Source organism: Geotrypetes seraphini, chromosome 2 (genome assembly GCF_902459505.1).
Source record: "Geotrypetes seraphini chromosome 2, aGeoSer1.1, whole genome shotgun sequence".
Classification (NCBI taxonomy): Eukaryota; Metazoa; Chordata; class Amphibia; order Gymnophiona; family Dermophiidae; genus Geotrypetes; species Geotrypetes seraphini.
In genome coordinates this window covers 304,345,849-304,365,782 of record NC_047085.1, presented here as the reverse complement: position 1 = coordinate 304,365,782, position 19,934 = coordinate 304,345,849, and the positions used below count along the sequence as shown (strand labels likewise).

The 19,934-nt window shown below is 48.2% G+C and overlaps 1 protein-coding gene across 1 annotated transcript in view; it reads right to left on the bottom strand.

Moving 5' to 3' along the window:
* The window catches only part of TRIOBP (TRIO and F-actin binding protein), a 287,725-nt gene that overhangs the window by 188,153 nt on the left and 79,638 nt on the right, over positions 1 to 19,934 (bottom strand). Inside the window, exons 9-10 of the mRNA XM_033929925.1 lie at positions 15,413 to 15,496; positions 15,056 to 15,157 (exon numbers count right to left, since the gene is read on the bottom strand). Of these exons, the coding sequence (XP_033785816.1) occupies positions 15,056 to 15,157; positions 15,413 to 15,496 (186 nt within the window). The remainder of the gene's footprint in view (positions 1 to 15,055; positions 15,158 to 15,412; positions 15,497 to 19,934) is intronic.

The following is a 19,934-nucleotide window of genomic DNA, read 5'->3' as shown; positions in this document are numbered from 1 at the left end:
GAGGAGGATATTTGGCTACTATGAAAAATAGACAAATACAGTAAAACCTTGGTTTACGAGCATAATTCGTTCCGGAAACATGCTTATAATCCAAAACACTCATATATCAAAGCGAAATTCCCCATAAGAAATAATGGAAACTCAGACGATTCGTTCCACAACCCAAAAACTTTAATACAAAAGAACCATCGGCTCAGTTGTGATGACTGTACGTACTTGTATTTCAAGATCTCACTTGTTTAGAACAGTCACTACACTCCCACAGAGGGAAGCGCCATCGGCTCAGTTGTGATGACATGACTCGCGTATACTGTACATACTTGTAGCACAAGTCCTTGCTCGTTTAGAACAGTTGCTACACTTCCGCAGCATCAGAAAGAGAAGAACCATTGGCTCAGTTGTGATGATGTGATGTGCATATACTGTACGTACTCATATTGCAAGACCTCGCTCATTTATCAAGTTAAAATTTAATAAAATGTTTTGCTTGTCTTGCAAAGCACTCACACACCAAGTTACTTGCAATCCAAGGTTTTACTGTATAGTGCAAAATTCTCAAAACTGACATATTTTGATAACTAAATTGCAAATAAAATCATTTTTCCTACCTTTGTTGTCTGGTGATTTCATGAGTCTCTGGTTGCACTTCCTTCTGACTGTGCATACAATATTTCTTTCTTTCTGCCTCTTGCAAGCTTCCTCTCCTCCAGACTTTATTCCCAAGATCTCTCTTTGTCCTCCAGGAGGCCAACTGTTCTTCCTCTCTCCTTTACCTCTATTGGCAACATGTCTCCCTCTCTCTCTCACTGTCCATCTGTCTTTCTCTCATTCCCTCCCTTGAAGGAAAGGGAGTGGTGAGAGAGATCCAGGGTGCATTTCTCCCACCCCCTCTACTGCCACATCCAACATTTCTCCCTCTGTCAACCCCCGGATCATGTGCAGCATTTTTTACCACAGCCCACCAGCCCCATGCCCATTCCTCCTCTGTTCATCCCTCTCCAGCACAATGTCACCTCTCCCTCCATCACTGTGTCCAACATTCCTCCCCCTTGTATCCCCTTCAATCTGTCCCTCTGTTCCCTTTCCACCTCCATATCCAACAGTTCACCCTCTCATCCTTCTAGTCCCCATGTATCTTTACTTCACTCCTGTCTCTCTCTATGCCCAATTTCCTCTTTCTTCTTTTCCCTATGTGCACCTTCTCTTTCCCTCTCACTCATACACTCATGCCCAACAATTTTCCCTTTTTATTCCCTCCCTCCTATGTCCCAAGTTAGAGTCCCTTTCCTCCCTCCCTCCCTTCTGTGTCCTATGTTCATGCCTCCTCCCTTCCTTCTGAGTCCTGAGTTTGTGCCCTCCTCCCTGCCTTCGTCCCAAAATTATGCCCCACCCATGTCCTCCTTCCCCCCTCCTTTCTCCCTTTGTGCCAGATCATGTCCCCTCTCTAGGGACCCCTAGCCGTGCCCCCAGGCAAGCCTAGTTATGCTCATCCCTGCCCTAATCCTGCCCCCTAGCCCTGCCCGCCTTGTTGGGCATGGAGGAAGTCCACGCATGCGCAGATGCTATGTGATGATGTCACGCATATGTGCGGACTTCCTCTCTGCCCAACACAGCTTTTCAAAACCCGGACAAAGTGCCAGGTTTTGAAAAACCGTCCAGATCCCCGGATATGTCCTCAAAAGGAGGACATGTCGGGGCAAATTAGGACGTCTGGTAACCCTACCCGTCTCTCCCTTACTTGCTCATTCCAGGACCACAGTCGCTTCATTCAGGGCTGTCCAGTAGAGGTCTGTATGGGAACGGGGATCGCGGGAATCCCGCAGGAATCCCCCCTAACCCACGGGACTCCCACGGGGACCCCCCTCTGGCCCACGGGACTCCCATGGGGACCCCCCTCTGGCCAATGGGACTCCCACGGGGATGGAAGGCTTTGGAATCAGAGTTCGTCCATATAATATAAAGGACAAGTCAGTCTTAGTAAAAGAGGGGGTTTATAAGTTAATTACCTGAATAGAAAACAAAAAAAGGGTTCCACCAAAGAGATTCCACAAGGAAAACAGCAGCGCAAACACAAAAGAAACTTTGGAATTGATGATCCTGTCAGAAGTAATTGCTGCTTTTTATGGGGACGGGCGGGGATGGAGGTAATTCCTTGTGGGGATGGGTGGGGACGGAGAGGATCCTGGTGGGGATGGGTGGGGATGGAGGGGATCCTGACGGGGACAGGTGGGGACAGAGAGGATCCTGGTGGGGATGGGTGGAGACGGAGAGGATCCTGGCAGGGACGGGCAGGGGTGGGATTTCTGTCCCCGCGCAACTCTCTACTGTCCAGCTGGGCTGCTCCTTCTGCCTTCAGCTGCACCTGTTGCAGGGACAGGCAGGCAGCGGCTCGCATGCACGTGGCTGACCCGCAAGCCTTCCCTCTAATGTCAGGTCTAACGTCAGAGAGAAGGTTTCCAGGTCAGCCACATGCAGCATGAAAAAGCCGCTGTCTCATCCCTGCAACAAGTGCAGCTGAAAGCAGGAAGGAACAGCCCACCTGGAAAGAGGTAACTGGAATCCCCCACTGACCTGGGAAGGCTTTCCTCCAACATCAGCTCTGACATCAGAGGGAAGCCTTCTGGGTTGGTTTCGGTGGTGGGAGCAGGCAAGAAGGAGGGCTTGGAATCCCTGATGGCAGCAGCAGCTTCGGCAGAGGGGGCCGGGTGGGCAAGCAATAAGGAGGGCATGGGATCCTCAGCGGTGGCGGCCATTAAGGAGGAAGGGGGGGCCCCAACAAGCAGCTCGCATACTCCTAAGGAGTGTTGAGAAACGCTGCTGTAGTTTGTCCAAATAGCAAGGTGACATGTTGTAGGCTGAATTAGGGAGGGCCCAAAAGTAGGACATCCAACAAGAATTTTAGAATAGGAAGAAATGTATCTAAATCTGTTTCAGTCATGTCCAGGTTACAAAAAGTTTCTCTAATTGAACATGTGACCACTGGAGGGATTAAGACATGACCACAGTGGTTACTGTCTCCCTCCTTCTCTGAAAGTGAAACTGGAAAGGAAAACCAGGCTCTGTGTCAGCTGAAAGTATTACCGTATTTTCACGCATATAACGCGCGCGTTATACGCGTTTTTACCTACCGTGCATACCCCTCGCGCGTTATACGCGTGAGCGCGGTATACAAAAATTTTTTTACATAGTTCCCACCCCGCCCGCCGCCCGATTCACCCCCCCCAGCAGGACCGCTCGCACCCCCACCCCGAACGACCGCTCGCACGCGCTCCCACCCGCACCCGCATCCACGATCGGAGCAAGAGGGAGCCCAAGCCCTCTTGCCCGGCCAACTCCCCAACTCCCCGACAATATCGGGCCAGGAGGGAGCCCAAACCCTCCTGGCCACGGCGACCCCCTACCCCCACCCCGCACTACATTACGGGCAGGAGGGATCCCAGACCCTCCTGCCCTCGACGCAAACCCCCCTCCCTCCAACGACCGCCCCCCCACAAGAACCTCCGACCGCCCCCCCCAGCCGACCCGCGACCCCCCTGGCCGACCCCCACGACACCCCCACCCCCCTTCCCCGTACCTTTGGTAGTTGGCCGGACAGACGGGAGCCAAACCCGCCTGTCCGGCAGGCAGCCAACGACGGAATGAGGCCGGATTGGCCCATCCGTCCCAAAGCTCCGCCTACTGGTGGGGCCTAAGGCGCGTGGGCCAATCAGAATAGGCCCTGGAGCCTTAGGTCCCACCTGGGGGCGCGGCCTGAGGCACATGGGCCCAACCCGACCATGTGCCTCAGGCCGCGCCCCCAGGTGGGACCTAAGGCTCCAGGGCCTATTCTGATTGGCCCACGCGCCTTAGGCCCCACCAGTAGGCGGAGCTTAGGGACGGATGGGCCAATCCGGCCTCATTCCGTCGTTGGCTGCCTGCCGGACAGGCGGGTTTGGCTCCCGTCTGTCCCAACTACACAAAGGTACGGGGAAGGCGGGTGGGGGTGTCGTGGGGGTCGGCCAGGGGGGTCGCGGGTCGGCTGGGGGGGCGGTCGGAGGTTCTTGGGGGGGCGGTCGTTGGAGGGAGGGGGTTTGCGTCGAGGGCAGGAGGGCCTGGGATCCCTCCTGCCCGTAATGTAGTGCGGGGTGGGGGTAGGGGGTCGCCGTGGCCAGGAGGGTTTGGGCTCCCTTCTGGCCCGATATTGTCGGGGAGTCGGCGGTCCTTCGGGGTGGGGGTGCGAGTGGTCCTGCCGGGGGGGGGATGTATCGGACGTCGGGGGGGCATCAGGCTTTCAGGATGGGGACAGACCTTCAAGGGGGACAGGCAGACCTTCAAGGGGGGACAGGACTTCAAGTCGGGACAGCGCACGGAGAGGCGGGGCAGTGCACGGAAAGTCAGGGAGGGTGAACGGAGAGTCGGGACAGCGCACGGAGAGTCGGGGCAGTGCACGGAAAGTCAGGGAGGGTGAACGGAGAGTCGGGACAGCGCACGGAGAGGCGGGGCAGTGCACGGAAAGTCAGGGAGGGTGAACGGATAGTCGGGACAGCGCACGGAGAGTCGGGGAGGGCGAAAGGAGAGTCAGGGTGGCCAGAGGAGAGTCGGGGCGGGCGAAAGGACAGTCGGGCAGCATGCGCGGTATACCCGTGAGCAGTGTTCCCTCTAAGCGGGCGGGTGTTGTGAGCAAACTTTTTTCACCGTGAGCCAAAAATATCGGGCGCCAGCAAGTTATGAGCCAACTCGCCCGATTCTCCTCTCGCCACCCTGCCATCTGCCGTACGCCTCTTCCGATTGTGCGCTGTGACGAGAAACGTGTGCGCTGCGATGTAATATTTTGTGCGCCAGCGCAGCTTAGCGGGAACACTGGTTCAAATGGTTTTATTTATTTCCCCAAATTTATTTTTGTTATACGCATTGAAAATATTTGATATTGCGTTTAAATCAAAATCTCAATAAACTTGAAACGAGTGCCCGTGAGATTGTGGGAGGGTTAAATACTCAAAACTTAGAAGTTTTTGCTACGCCAGCTTTCTGGTATCTTTACATACAGTGGCGTACCTAGCATATGTAACATCCGGGGCCCATCATTTTTTGGCACCCCCCCCCCATCTGTAAGAAAAACATGATTTTTAGTAACAAACCACACGTCACACATGAGTACCTAGGAAAAGGCAGCATCTTACATATTGCAGTGAGCAGTACATCAATACACCCATTGTAAAACTAAACAAGCCAGACCAGCACAGATCAATCCTACACCGTCAATCCTAACAGAAAACACACAGAACACAGAAAACACCTTCGCCTAGTAAGGAATATGTAATCACAAACTAACCCCTCCCTCTTTTACAAAACTGTAGTGTGGATTTTAGCTACGGAGGTAACAGCTCTGATGCTCATAAAATTCTGAGCATCAGAGCTGCTACCACCAAGGCTGGTGCTAAAAACGCTTCACAGTTTTGTAAAAGGGGGGATAAAATAAAAATACATAGACAAAGGTTAAATTGAACCAGCAAGAAGCTGGACTCTGCATACAATGCTTCACAGAAACAGTGACACATGTCTCCTAAAGCAATAAATAAATAGAAATTTTTTTCTACCTTTGTCTTCTGTGGTTTCTCCTTTCCTCATCTTCTTGTAACTCTCTTCCTTCCATCCACTGTCTGCTGTCTCTCTTCCCCTATATGGCATCTTCTCTCCTTCTATGCCCCTTCCAGAAACTGTATGCTTCCCCCTTCCATCTCTCCTTTCACCCCATTGGTCTGGCATCTCTCTCCTCGCCTTCCCTCTCCCACACCTCTCCTCATAGTCTGGTATCTCCCCTTCCCTGATTCTCTGGCATCTCTCTCCTTTCCTTTTCTTCCATCTTTCGCTCCCCCTCCATGCTCTCACATCTCCCCCTTCCTTTTCCCTTAGACTGGCATACCTTCCTCCTACGCTCCAAGCCCTGGCATCTCCTTTAATTCCCTCCCTCATCTTCCTTCTCCCTCCAGCTGGGTACCGCAACACTCTTCCCTGCAGCTCTGCACTTCCCCACAATTGCCATGCTTCGGTTCCTCTTCTTCCTTCCTTCCTCCCCCCCCCCCCCCCGCGGGACCCTGCGGCACCATCAACTCTTACTCCCTCTAATGTCGGCCCTGCAGCTCCAGACTTCCTCGCACCTTCTCCCCTCCCCCTTTGGATCGCTATTATTTTAAATGTTATAGCCGCGGAGCTGTATCCATCAGTGGAGATGTCTAACCTCGGCCTGCCCCGGAACTCTTACTGCAACAGTGACTTCCTGTTCCTGCCTAGACGGGCGGCTGCTGCAGTAAGAGTTCCGGGGCAGGCCGAGGTTAGACATCTCCACTGATGGATACAGCTCCGCGGCTATAACATTTAAAATAATAGCGATCCAAAGGGGGAGGGGAGAAGGTGCGAGGAAGTCTGGAGCTGCAGGGCCGACATTAGAGGGAGTAAGAGTTGATGGTGCCGCAGGGTCCCGCGGGGGGGGAGGAAGGAAGGAAGAAGAGGAACCGAAGCATGGCAATTGTGGGGAAGTGCAATCCCCCCAATGCGTCCCCTTACCTTACCTCCCCTTACCTTTGCGACGCGTGTGTGCGCTGTGAAGAGAAACTTGTGCGCTGCGATGTAATATTTTGTGCGCGAGCGCAGGCCAGCGCAGCTTAGCGGGAACACTGCCCGGCGCGGTATACAAAAGTTTTTGTACATAAAATCGTGGTTTCTGCGCGCTATACCCGTGTGCGCGTTTTACACGGGTGCGCGTTATCTGCGTGAAAATACGGTACAGCTATTCTGAACAAAGCAATGTGAAGATCAGAGGAGTTGCTGCTCCTGGCAGAATTCTGTGCAATTGGGCAGTGCAAAATTTGCACAGAATTCCCCACCCCCACAGGATACACAGAATTATGCATATGTTATACAGAATTCAGTGCAGACACGGGCAGCAGCAGCTCTGCTCACTATTTTGTTCTTCCAGCGCTATGCTCAGCCACATGGTAAAAAGAGAAGGAAATGATAGTTGCAGTTGTCCAGGTCTCATAAACAGTCGGGGCTAAGTTGGCAAAGGAGGGAAGTGATTTGCTGTGGAGCGGATGACTTCCTCCTTGCCACAGGAGTAGGGTAACCATATTTATGAAGACAAAAAAGAGGACGCGTGACCCCCACCCATATGCTACCCACAACCCCACCCACATCCCCCATCCCATCCTCTGTACCTTTTTAGTGCTTTCCTCTCTCTCTCTCCCTTCCTCAAATCCTTCTCCCCCACAGGTGCTTCTCTCTATCTCTCTCCTTCCAAGCCACCTCTCCTGTGCCTGCTTATTTCGTTCTCTCTCTCTCTCTTTCCAACCCCTTCCCCCCTCCCTCCCCACAGCTGCCCCTCTTTCTCCTTCTGACCTCCTCTTCTGCTGTTCTGTCTCTCCCATCTAGCACTACCCTACTTCATGCTCTTTTTTTCTAGCACTTTCCCCTTTTCATAATGCTTCCTCCCTCCATGCTGTTTTTCCAGCCCCTTCCCTTCTCTGACGTTCCTCTGTAGCTCCCAACTCCCCCTCCTACATCTGCCCCCGGCCAGCCACTGTAATTGAATATTTGGTTAGCTGGCAGTGACTTCCTGTTCCCGCATAGGCAGGACTTGCAGAGCGGCAGCTTCCAGGGCAGGCCAGAGGCAGCAGGCTCTCCTCGCTGCTACTGCCAGCTGCCCAAAGATTCAATTACAGCGGCTAGCCAAAGAGGTAGGTGGGGAAGTCAGAACAGACGGCTAAACCCAGACACCCCCATTTTTAAAAAGCCATCTGGGTACCTGGACAGTCCTTGAAAAAGAGGACATGTCCAAGTTTTCCTGGACATCTAGTAACCCTACAAGGGAGGAGAAGAGAAAGTAAGCATGGCTGCTGTCATGGCTAAAATTAATGAAAAGAGGCCACAAAAAAGGTGAGTGTGCAATGGGGACAGAGCAAAGGAATGAATCATGTACCAGGGGGGTTGGGGATCAGGGACAGACTAAAGAGGTGAATCATCTGCTAGGGGTTGGGGATTCGGGGTAGAATAAAGGGATGAATATCCAGGGGGGGCTTGCAGGCAGAGTAATGGAATGTGTGTCATCAGGGGAGGGGGGACTCAAGGCAGCGTAAAGGCGTGAGTGTGCCATGAGGGGATTTGAGATGTAGAGGAGTAAATATGCCATAGCTGGTTTAGGGGACAGAGTAAAAGGGAGAATATGCAGGGGGAGGGGGGCAGGAAGCTGAAGGTTTGCTATGGGGGATGGGGAAGGGAAGAAAGACAGTGATAGCTGGGGAGGTGAGGAGAAAGAATAAGAGGCTGGGGTATTGCATGTAGAGAACACTTTAGAAGCAGACCAAATTATGGGTTATGTTGGGATTTAGAGGAGTTGGAGTGAGAGAAAACTGAGGAGCCTGAGCCTGAGCCTAAGAAAAGGCAGGAAGGGATTTCAGACCTTATGATAAGCGAATGCTATGCAAAACCTTACAAATAAACTTTGCAGAATTTTAAAATAATATGTGCATAATTTTCTAATTATTTGCACAAAATAATTCCATCAGGAATAGGAATAGGGGTCAGCAACCTTTTAACATCAAAAAGCCAGTTTATCCAAAATGTTTGACCCCTTGTAGGTCTCTGCACCTCTCAACCTTCCATCCCTCCCCTGCCCCTCCACCCAATCCATAGCTAAGGTTCTCTCCCCTCTCCAGGCCCCAACCATTTCATTTCTCTCCTAACCCCACGATTCCCTTCCCCCAGGCCTACTGAGTAGTCCAGCAGGAGTCTTTTTGGCAGAAGCATGGCCCTCTCGCTCCTGCCTCCATGCAGCTGCTGTGACCTCTTGCAGCAGCTTACAGTACTACAGGAAATGCTGCGAAAAACTGTGAGAGGTTGTGGTAGCTATTTTAGAAAGCACCTGCAAGGAGGCAGGAGCGAAAGGGCTGCGCTCCTGCCACAAAGACCCCCGCTGGACCACCAGGTACCTCGGTAGGCCCGGGGGGGATTATGGGGTTGGGACAGAAGTTAAAGGGTCAGAGTCTGGAGAGCCAAAGTCATATGCAAGAAGAGCCGCATGTGGCTCGCACGATAAAAAAGATAGATCATCCAAGTACATTACATTAGATTACATTAGTGACTTCTATTCCGCCTATATTCAGTGAAATCATCATCACCCCAATCTTAAAAGACCCAAAAGGACCAACAGACCTCTCATCCAACTACAGACCAATAGCCTCAATACCTCTATATATCAAACTAACAGAAGGATTAGTAGCCAAATTCCTCACCAACTATCTCGAGGACCATAACTTACTCCATCCCACGCAATCCGGCTTCAGAACTAACTTCAGCACAGAGACACTACTAGGCTCCCTTATCGACACAGCAAGACAACACCTCAGCATTGGGAAAAAAATGCTGCTCAGTTGGACTTGACGGCGGCATTTGACCTGGTAGACCATAACATCCTACTGCAAATCTTGGACTCAATAGGCATCTCAGATAAAGTATACTCATGGTTTGAAGGTTTCTTAAAATCCAGAACATACAAAGTAAAATCAGACAAAGAAAAATCCAAACCTTGGTCCAACCCCTGCGGCGTTCCACAAGGGTCCCCACTGTCCCCTACTCTCTTCAACCTATATACGGCCTCTCTTGGCGTTTACCTGAACAAACAAGGCCTATCCTAAACTAAACTAAACTAAGCCTTAAGTTTATATACCGCATCTTCTCCACGGAAGTGGAGCTCGGCACGGTTTACAAAGCTTAAATATGTAAGAAGAGAGGAGAAAGATTTACAAGAGTATATGAGCAGAAGGAATATAAACAGGAGAAGAGATGATCTTATGTTAGAAGAAATGATTATATGTTAGAAAAGAGCCAGGTTTTCAATTGTTTGCGGAATAATTGGAGGGAGCCCAGGTTCCGCAGCGGGATAGTGAGATCGTTCCAAAGGCCCGTGATTTTGGAGACGAGGGATTTTCCCAGTTTGCCCGCGTAGAGAATACCGTGCAGAGAGGGGAAGGATAGTTTATGTCTGTGGGCGGATCTGGTGGTAGCAGGCCTTGAGGCGTTAAAAGATAGTGGGATTAGGGGCGGAATGATCTTGAAAGCTAGACAGGAGCATTTGAAATGAATTCTGGAAAGCACTGGGAGCCAGTGAAGATTGGTAAGAAGTGGGGAGACGTGTTCGAATTTGCGTTTTGCAAAAATCAACTTGGCTGCGGTATTTTGGATAAACTGGAGTCTGTGGAGACTTTTTTTTGTAAGGCATAAATAAATGGCATTACAGTAGTCGAGTTTGGAGAGGATGGTGGATTGTACAAGGATGGCGAAATGTTTTTGGTGAAAGTAGGATCTTACTTTCCTCAGCATGTGGAGGCTGAAAAAGCATGATTTTGCCAAGGAATTGAGGTGATCTTTGAGGGAGAGAGAAGAATCGATAATGATGCCGAGGACCTTGCTTGAGAACTCAAGGTGGAGAGCCAAGCCTATGGGTAGTGTGAAAAGGGTAGGCAGGTATTCTAATTTTGGGCCGAGCCAGAGTAATTTTGTTTTTGATTCATTTAATTTCATCTGTACTGAGAGGGACTATGCGTGAAGTCTCATTATGCATGAAGTAATGTTTTCTTGGAGGTTTGTGAGGTTCTGGTCTGTTTCGAGGAGGATAAAGATATCGTCAGCGTATGTGTATATTGTTTCAAGGGGGGATAGTTTGAGGAGCTTCAGGGAGGTCATATATATGTTGAATAGAATAGGGGATAGGGGAGAACCCTGTGGGACACCGCAAGATGGTGTCCACGGAGGTGATCTGGAGCCATTTGTGTTGACAATGTAGGAGCGAGAGCGAAGGAAGTTTGAGAACCATTTTAGGACGAAGGAGTCTATTCCTAGCCTCTTATAGCTATGCTGATGACATCACCATCCTCATTCCTTTCAACCAACCAATGCTCTTAATGTCAGACACACTACACAGAACTCTAGCTATAGTTGCGACTTGGATGGAAGTCCACAAACTGAAACTCAACCCAGACAAAACTAAATTCATCCTCCTAGAAAATAACAAAATCCCAACCATAACCAACTTAGAAATCAACTCTATCAACTACCCTTTGCAAACCACTCTAAAACTTCTAGGTATGACTATTGACAGAGGCTGCACCATGCAACCACAAATTAACAAAACAATACAGAAATTTTTCGCAGTTATGAGAAACCTTAGACAAGTCCGAAAATTCTTCGAAAAAACACAATTTCAGCTCCTAGTACAATCTCTAATCCTAAGTATCCTAGAGTATTGCAACATCCTCTACCTCCCCTGCCCTGCAATAATGATTAAACAACTACAGACAATTCAGAATACAGCTCTGAGACTCATCTATTCATTGAAAAAACATGATCACATTACTGAGGCATTCATCAATTCTCACTGGCTTCCAATCCAGGAAAGAATACAATTTAAATTCTACTGTATACTATTTAAAACTATAAATGGAGACAGCCCAACCTACCTAAATGACCGCCTCATCCAAACCACCTCTACCAGGCATAGAAAAACACACACCCCATTCACTTACCCCCCAATCAAAGAAGTAAAACTGAAAAAACTATACAACGGACTACTGGCCACTCAGGCAGCGAAGATAGACAACCAAGTCTCCAACCTATTGACAACAACCCCAGACTACAAGATGTTCAGAAAGGAAATAAAAACTATACTCTTCAAGAAATCCCTTAATAAAGCTTAATACCATGATAAAGCTTAACCCCCCTCTTACCATCCCCTCCCTAACCCTAGATCCTACTTTTCCCTCTCTTGGAAACCTTCTCTGATCTAACGTTTTAACCCTTCTTCCATAACTCTTTTTGTAATCCGCTTTGAACCGAAAGGTAATGGCGGAATAGAAATCTGTAATGTAATGTAATGTAATATACCTTGCAGTTCAAGACGGATTACAAAAGAGTTAACTGGACATTTCCAGTGACGTTACAATTGTTTTTTGGTTATAAAAGAGGTAAGATAGCTGGATAATTTCCAGGAGATCTTGCAAATTGGATAGTAAAAATGACTGGACATATCTAGGTAATATTACAAATTGGTTACAAATAAGATTAAATTACATTTTAGGGGTCTGTATTCTTAGTTGGTATTTTGAGGAGGAAGAGATTACCAAAGTGGAGCCTTTGGGAGGGAAATTTACCTGGGAGGAGAGTGAAGAGGGGGGGGGGTTAAGGTATCTGGATAAATTTTTTGAATAGCAGGGTTTTGATTTCTTTTCGAAATGTTTTGAGATCTCCCATTGCCGTCAGTAGATTGGAGATGGAGTGGTCAAGTTTCGCTGCTTGCGTCACAAGAAGGTTGTCAAACATCTTCTTGCGCTGAGTGCCTTTGAGCGGAGGGTAGGCAAATGGGGTCAGGGTTCTTCTTTGTTTTGTGGTGAGGATCTGATTTAGGCGGTTGTTTAGGTAGGAGAGGGCAAAGTCATTTAATGCTTTGAATAATAGACAGTAGAATTTGAATAGAAATCGTGCTTATATTGGTAGCCAATGAGAGTCTAGGAAGGCAGTGGTGATGTGATCATATTTTCTCAGAGTACCGATAATCAAAGCTAGTTTTAGACGTATCTTTACCCTGCCTCTGAACGCCTAGAACGAAAAGAGGCATTTTTGGAGAAAGAGAAAGGGTGGAAGGTGGGCCAACCTAGATTTAGTTGTATTGTAAGTATAACCTAAAGTTTAATGAGATTGCCCAGTTGGAACTTATACGTTTTGACTTAGACCGAGTCTAAACAGGTATAAGTTCCAAATGGTGCCGCTGAGCTGATCGCGGCTGCTGCAATCAGCTCAGCAGCCCCAGCAACCTGCCCACCCCCCACTGTAACGATCGCGGCAAGAGAGATGCCTAATCTCTCCTGCCGCGATGACGACCCCCCCTTCCCTGAAATGGCGTGAGCCAGCATGAGGGATCCCAAGCCCTCCTGCTGAAGGTGCACCCCCGAACCCCCCAGTGTGAATACCGGCAGGAGGGATCCCAAGCCCTCCTGCCGAAGGCGCACTCCCCTACCCCCCACTACCCTGGACCCCTACCCCAGACACCCCCCCTACCCGGACCCCCCTACCCCAGACCCCCCCCACTAACCTGTAAGTTGACTGGCCAGATGGGTTCCTTGTCCATTCGGCCTGCCCCTTTCTGGTGCATTGTGGGATACACCTGGGAGGGGCCTAGGGCCTGATTGGCCCAGGCACCTAAGGCCTGCCCATAGGAGAGGCCTTAGGCACCTGGGTCAACCAGAATTGGGCCATTTGCCTAAGGCCCCGCCCATAGGAGGCAACTGGCCCAATTCCAATTCCTATGGGCGGACCTTAGGCACCTGGGCCATTCCGAGGATGGCGGGCCTGCCAGTTGGCCGGACAGGGGACCAGTCCGGCCAGCCAACTTACAGGTTAGTGGGGTTTAGGGGTAGTGGTGGGGGGGGCGTTCGGGGGTGTGCCTTCGGCAAGAGGGCTTGGGATCGATCCTGCCAGTTCAGGGTTCTGGGGGTGGGGGGTGCCATTGCCTTCCGGCAGGAGGGCTTGGGCTCCCTCCTGTCAGACATTGGGGGGGAGATCGCAGTTGCGGCAGGAGAGGATTAGGCATCTCTCCTGCCGTGATCATTGCGGTGGGAGGGGGGGCAGTTACAGGATTCTGTAACCGGTATTGTTTTATGACAGATGCCGGTTACAGAATCCTGCTTTTAGGCGAAGGACTGGCCCCTCCTTCGCCTAAAAGGTCTGGGTTTGGGCGTTTGGGTCTTGGGCAATTTTTTGGTCAGGAATGTGTTGTAGGGATAGACATAGTAGCAGTCTGGGCAAGTAGATTGCTGAACGTGGAGGTAGGCCATTCTAAAAAAAAACCTCATTTTGGATGTTTTTTTTGAGAATGGACATTTCCCTGCTGCCAACTTCAGCATCTAGTGACTTAGGCCAAAAGGGGTCTTAGAAGTTTTTTTTATTATGCCCTTCCACGCCTTTTTCATGAAGAAATTCACTCAAAGCGGTTTACAATACTTTGAATAGTAATCAGGTGCTCTTAAGTATTCTTGTGCTTAGGAACTGAGACCTTCAGGTCCTGACAGGCTCACAATCTAACTGTAGTACCTGAGGTAATGGAGGATTAAGTGACTTGCCCAGAGTCAAAAGGAACAGGCTGGGATTGAACTAAAGCAGCATCTCTAACTACTCCTTCCTTCCCCGTGTGCTGAAAAAGATGACTCTTTGGGCAGTGGACAACCTGAACTTATATAATGGACTTTGCCATTAATGTATTGAATTGGTAATAGTAATGAGAATGGTATCTACTGATACCAGGTGGGGAGTATTCTACCCCCAGCAGCCTTATGCTAGGTTTGTGGTATAGCTCTAAGATGTATTAATGCTATTCTCACTTCTTAGAATTTTAGCGTGGCAGTCATTTCCTGCCATGATATATGAGCAATACATTGTGTGTAATATAGTTTCACCCCTGCTTATCTGTATAAGCTTGCTACTAGTGGTCTTTATTCCAGCAAAGACCACCTCTTTCTCTCAGCTGAGCTTGATTCCTTTGTTTACATGCTGTTATTTCCTGATTACCTCTATTATCTTTGTCCTGATGAGTCAGCAAGGGTCTCATGTCTCTCTCCAATCAAAGACTACCTAATGACTACTTCACCTCACCCCTGGCCTTGTGGGTGTTCCTTTTGGACCTTTGTGCCTGAGTAAGCTCAGACATGCTTCACCTTTTCTCAAAAGCACATGCGCTTCTCTACTCCCCCTGGAACCAGCAAAGGTAATATTTTATTGCAGCAGCAACCCTATCAGTCCATCTTTGGGAATCCCCAAAAATTGACTTCTGGCTATGCCCTGGGCATCATGGAACCCGAAGCACTAATTTCGATGGTCAGAATCAGGGACTACAAACACCAAATTGCTTTGGGGTGTAAGTTCAAAACTAGGACTAGCTAAAAAGTCTTCCTACTGAACCTGGGTAAATTGGCAGCTCTGCTAATAGATGGGGAGGTAGAAAGGGTGAGCTATACCTTGTGTAATGTTATATTACCTGTGTCCTCTGCGTCACCTGCTCAGTTTTTCCGGCTGGTTTTAAAACGTTCTCCCAGTGCCTCCTTTCAGCCATAGGGCTCTTAGCCAACTTCTGATTGTCCTAGGTAAATTTAACAAATTAAAGCAATATGAATTTACTCTGCTTTAAAGTTTAAAATCTGCATGGTTGATCAATAATTTTTTTTAAAAAAACCCTCAGTCACCCAGTAGCAGTGTACCAAGCTGGGTATCCAACAGACACATCAATATAACTATTCATTTGCACATTAAGACAGAAAGCAAGGCCTCTGGGATCAACATTAAAGATACAACAGAAACAGCATGCATCCAGGACAACATCTTCTAAGCCTCTCACCTTGTTGTGTTTGCATGTTGGGTAAAGCAGCCTGTCTCTTTTCTTCCAACCTGGTTCTTTTGGCCTTAAAGCTTTCTCAGCTCCCTGAAGCCAAAAGTAAGTCAGAGGAGAGGTGTTAGAAATAAACAAGAATATTCCTTGGACCTATCCTCCCCATAATTTATTGGGATGTATTAACTGCCTTTTCATGAAGAGATACACCCCAAGTGGTTTACAATGCATTGAATAGTAATCAGATACTCAGATGTTTTCCCCTATCTGTTCTGGCAGACTCACAATCTAACTGTGGTACTTGAGCCAATGGAGGTTTGGATGACTTGCACAGGGTGACAGGGAGCAGGTTGGGATTGAACTCACAGCCTCAGGGTGCTGAGGCAGCAGCTCTAACATCTAGGCCACGCCTCCCCTCCTGGTTTTTCTGGCTTTCTACTTCCCCCACTGGCCTGTGGGAAATAAACTGCCTTGAAATGTGGGCAGTACAGCAATGCCCTCATCTGTTGTGCTCTGGTTTGCCAAACCCTGAGTCATGTCTCTGCTGCTCTGTCTTTCCGGGGAACTTTGGATGTTTTCTCCCTAGAGCAGGGGTGTCAAAGTCCCTCCTCGAGGGCTGCAATCCAGTCAGGTTTTCCCCAATGAACATGCATGAGATCTATTTGCATGCACTGCTTTCATTGTATGCTAATAGATCTCATGCATATTCACTGGGGAAATCCTGAAAACCCGACTGGATTATGGCCCTCAAAGAGGGACTTTGACACCCCTGCCCTAGAGATATAGTTTGAGGAATGAGAGACAAGAAGGGAGTGAGCAACAAATTGCAGCCCACCAAAACAAAAACCTAGCAGAGAAGGGGGTGGGATGGAAACACTTGCTTATCATCCCAATAAATGACTGTACTTACTCTTATTTACTGTACTGCAAATTAATCTGACTGACAGCTCATTAGCTTTATCGTGCTGTTCCAGTTCCAGCTTCTCTTGCCCCTTCAGATTTCCTTAAATACTGAAATTCAGCTTTGTCATCTCCATGTAAACAAGACAGAATAACTTGGTCTGCTATCAGGCTGAATATCTGGTTTAAAGTTAACCAGATGTATCACGGGGGAAATTCAACAGATTAGCTTTGGGAATTTATCCCTGCCATTCCCATATTAGTTTTGTGCCTGTATTCCTATGCCTGTGCATTGGCATAGCAAGGGTAGGAGGTGCCTGGGGCGGTGGCATCCCCTGTTCTCTTCTCCATCCCTGCTCCTTCCCCGCCCCTGCCATATGTGTGCACCCCTTCCCTTCCCCTGTACCTGTTTCATTTTGGCAGCACCTGCTGCCCGCACCAGCCTTGGCTGTCTTTCTGATGTCATTTCCTGGTCCCGTGACCAGGAAGCGACTTCAGAGGTAGGGCCGAAGCCGGTGTAAGCAGCAAGTTGGGAGATGCTGCTCACACCAGTGAAAAGTTAGAGATGGGGGGGGGCAGCCTGGGGAAGATGGGGGGGGAGGGGGAGCAGAGAGGAGGAGAGGTGCTAATGCCCCCACCAAGACAGCGCCCGAGGTGGTCTGTTTTTGAGTTCCATTCACTGAGAGCAGGCTGCCTGCAAATTTCTGCAGCATTTCATTCCAGCATTTTTAGCATTAGAAATCCTAGGTTGCCATTACACTGAACTTTTATTTCCTGCACCTGCTTAGGAACTCAGACCTTCTGACACCAGAACCTTGTAGAGATTTGGGGAAGTCTCTGGAAAGGGATGGAAGCAAAGGATGGGTTTTCATTTTTGAGGGTGGTTCTTGGTGGCAGCAGTGAACTCCCCCCAAAGTAATTTAAGATTCTGGTTTGCCCGCCAAAATTTCTTTGGTCATCTCCCACCTTTGATCATTCATCTCATGTTATAACACCCCTATTTTTCTAAATATTCTAAATGTAAAGAATCAGCCTGCCTATACCCCGACAGGTAAGCATTCCAGGCACTTGTTTTGGACAAGGATTCAGGATTTCTGGGACCAGAACTAGAGCTGGTAAAGTTGCTGCTTGACATTGTGTAGTGGTATGGTGAACTAATGCACACCAGTATAATCTAGGTGAAGGAGACGAGATATTTTGAAAATATATAATACCATCCTGGCGTTCCAATACCACCAAAGAGGGGCTGATTACATCTCAGGCAAAGAGGGATGTCGGTAAACATTCAACAACAGATTCTGCGCAGGCTGCAGCGCCTTAAAGTCTGACTGCAGGGAAGTGACAACAAGCTTGAGAATCACTTTCCATCAAGGTACTGACCATATAACTTTTACAGTATATCTGTTGTTTTGGGGAACAGTAAGTAACATCACTAGTGTATTTCTGTACTGGAGAGGAGATACTGATGTAAATAAGTTGGCCACTTGTATAGTAAATATTACTATTTTGTCTGGTTCCACCAATTTAAATCCAAGCAAAGTTTTTATTGGGTCAAGTTGACATTCTCAGTAAATAAAGTCTGGTGTGCTTGCAATCAGTCTGCCAGGTTACCTGATCCTAGCCCTGGTTCCAAACAAAGAAATTATTTGTGTGCTCTTTCTTTCCACCATCCCGGCTTACACTTTATGCATGCCATTTTGCCAGTCTGAGTTACTTGGACTTGTGCTGGCTGACCAATTGAAACCATACTCTCGAGACCACGACGGGAGCTCAAGGCAGCCATTTCCTGTGAGTGATCTGCACGGGGCAGGAGCGTGGGAAGATCGCTCCTGTCCCGAAAACCCACTAGACCACCAGGTAAGTCTTAAGGGGGGGGGGGGCTTGCAGGGTTTAAAATAGCCTGAAAAATGAAAAAGCATTTTTTTGTTTTAAAACTGCGAATAATCGAATCCGTAGATACGGAAACCGCGAATACGGAAGGGGAAGTGTAGTACTACTAGTAATCATTTATGTAGTGCTACTTGGGGGTTACCAAACGTCCGAATTAGAGGTCTGCTCAGGAACGGGGATTGTGGGAATCCCCCCAAGTCTACCGGACTCCTGTGGGGATCCCCCCCCCCACCAGGCTCATGGGACTCCCACGGGGATAGAACCAGGGTTCCTGAGGCCTGGAAAGAGAATTAGTAGAAGATAGACGAAAGCAGAAACTGGGACCAAGATGATGGAAAAACAAAATGTCCCACCAGCTACAGCAAGGGAGATGTTCATTTTGAGGGGTGCTAAGCTCAAAGTGGGAGACCAGCCCCCTCTCATGGTTATGCCACCAATTGTATTTAGTACAAAATGAAGTACTTGCTGAGTTTGTTTTGGAGTTTCCAGTTCAGTTTTGGCACATTTTTCTTATGCAACCATTGTCCTGAAAAGTGCCTCTCTCAAATCTGATTTAAATGATTTTGATGCTATATTGTTTGATTCTTTACTTATTGCTGCATTAAAAATCATTTGTGGATCTTGGAAGGACCTCTCACAAGTTACTATGCCAGATGGTGGAACCAGATTTGTTTGCTCTACAAATATGAGCTTTATATTGCAAAAAAATCCAACTCTTTTATTTCTTTTAACAATAAATGGTCAACCCTACAATCACATGACCTAATGTCTATTCTAATTCTTTCCGGTGATGTATGCATCTCTTATTTTTGTTCACTGATATTTGTTTATATTGTATTTTATTGTTGGTTTAAATAAACTAAGACTTAAAAAACAATCAAAACTGTCAGAAGTAATTGCTGCTTTTTATGGGGATAGGTTTTACTTTTGTTTATTCATTTAAACATATTTACAGCCTGCTCCATCCACAGTTCTAGGTGCGTGTCATAGGATCCCTATGCATTGTCACAGATCAGCTTTCTACCATATGTACTGACCTCTGATGCAGGCTTTGTACTACAACATGGCCATGCTGAGTCAGCAAGATAAAGACTCTCCATTTGAATCTATAGTCCTCAACTCCGTTTTGTGTTTTCCTTGGGATATCTACGGAGATCTTCTTCTTTGTCTGGGATTGATTTGACTTAGTCACAACACAGGGATATGGGAGGGGAAGGCAAAAGTTGCTTTGGGGTGAATGTGTGTAAGTTGTTGGGGAGTGGGGTGTTACCTAGATGCTCTTTAGGGGGTGTGTGCTTGGAATGTCGGTTGTGCAGGGTGTATGTGGGTATGTTGCTGGTGGGGGAGGGGAGAGAAGGCATCAAGGGTGTCTGTGTGTGCTTGTATTCATTTTTTTTTAATGACTTGAGAAGGTGAGGGGGCCTTAGTGCATTTGCAAATGCTGAAAATCTCCCTTTTAACAATTCATGTTTCTCCTTTCTCCTTTTACTCTGCTCATGTCATTTCTTTAGTACAGGCCCTGACTCATAATACTGCTACATTCTATGTGTGTGCTATTTTGTAAACATCTTTTTCAGACCTGATTTTGCAGCCCACTCCCCCCCCCTCCCCCCGATTTTGGTCCGAGATCCTAGAATGTGTCTTCTGTTTGAGTTTCTTCTCTTCTGGAATTCTAGGTTCAGACCTTCTCTCCATACAAACTGCCCTTTTTCCATTTATTCTCTTCCTGCTTTCCTTGTGC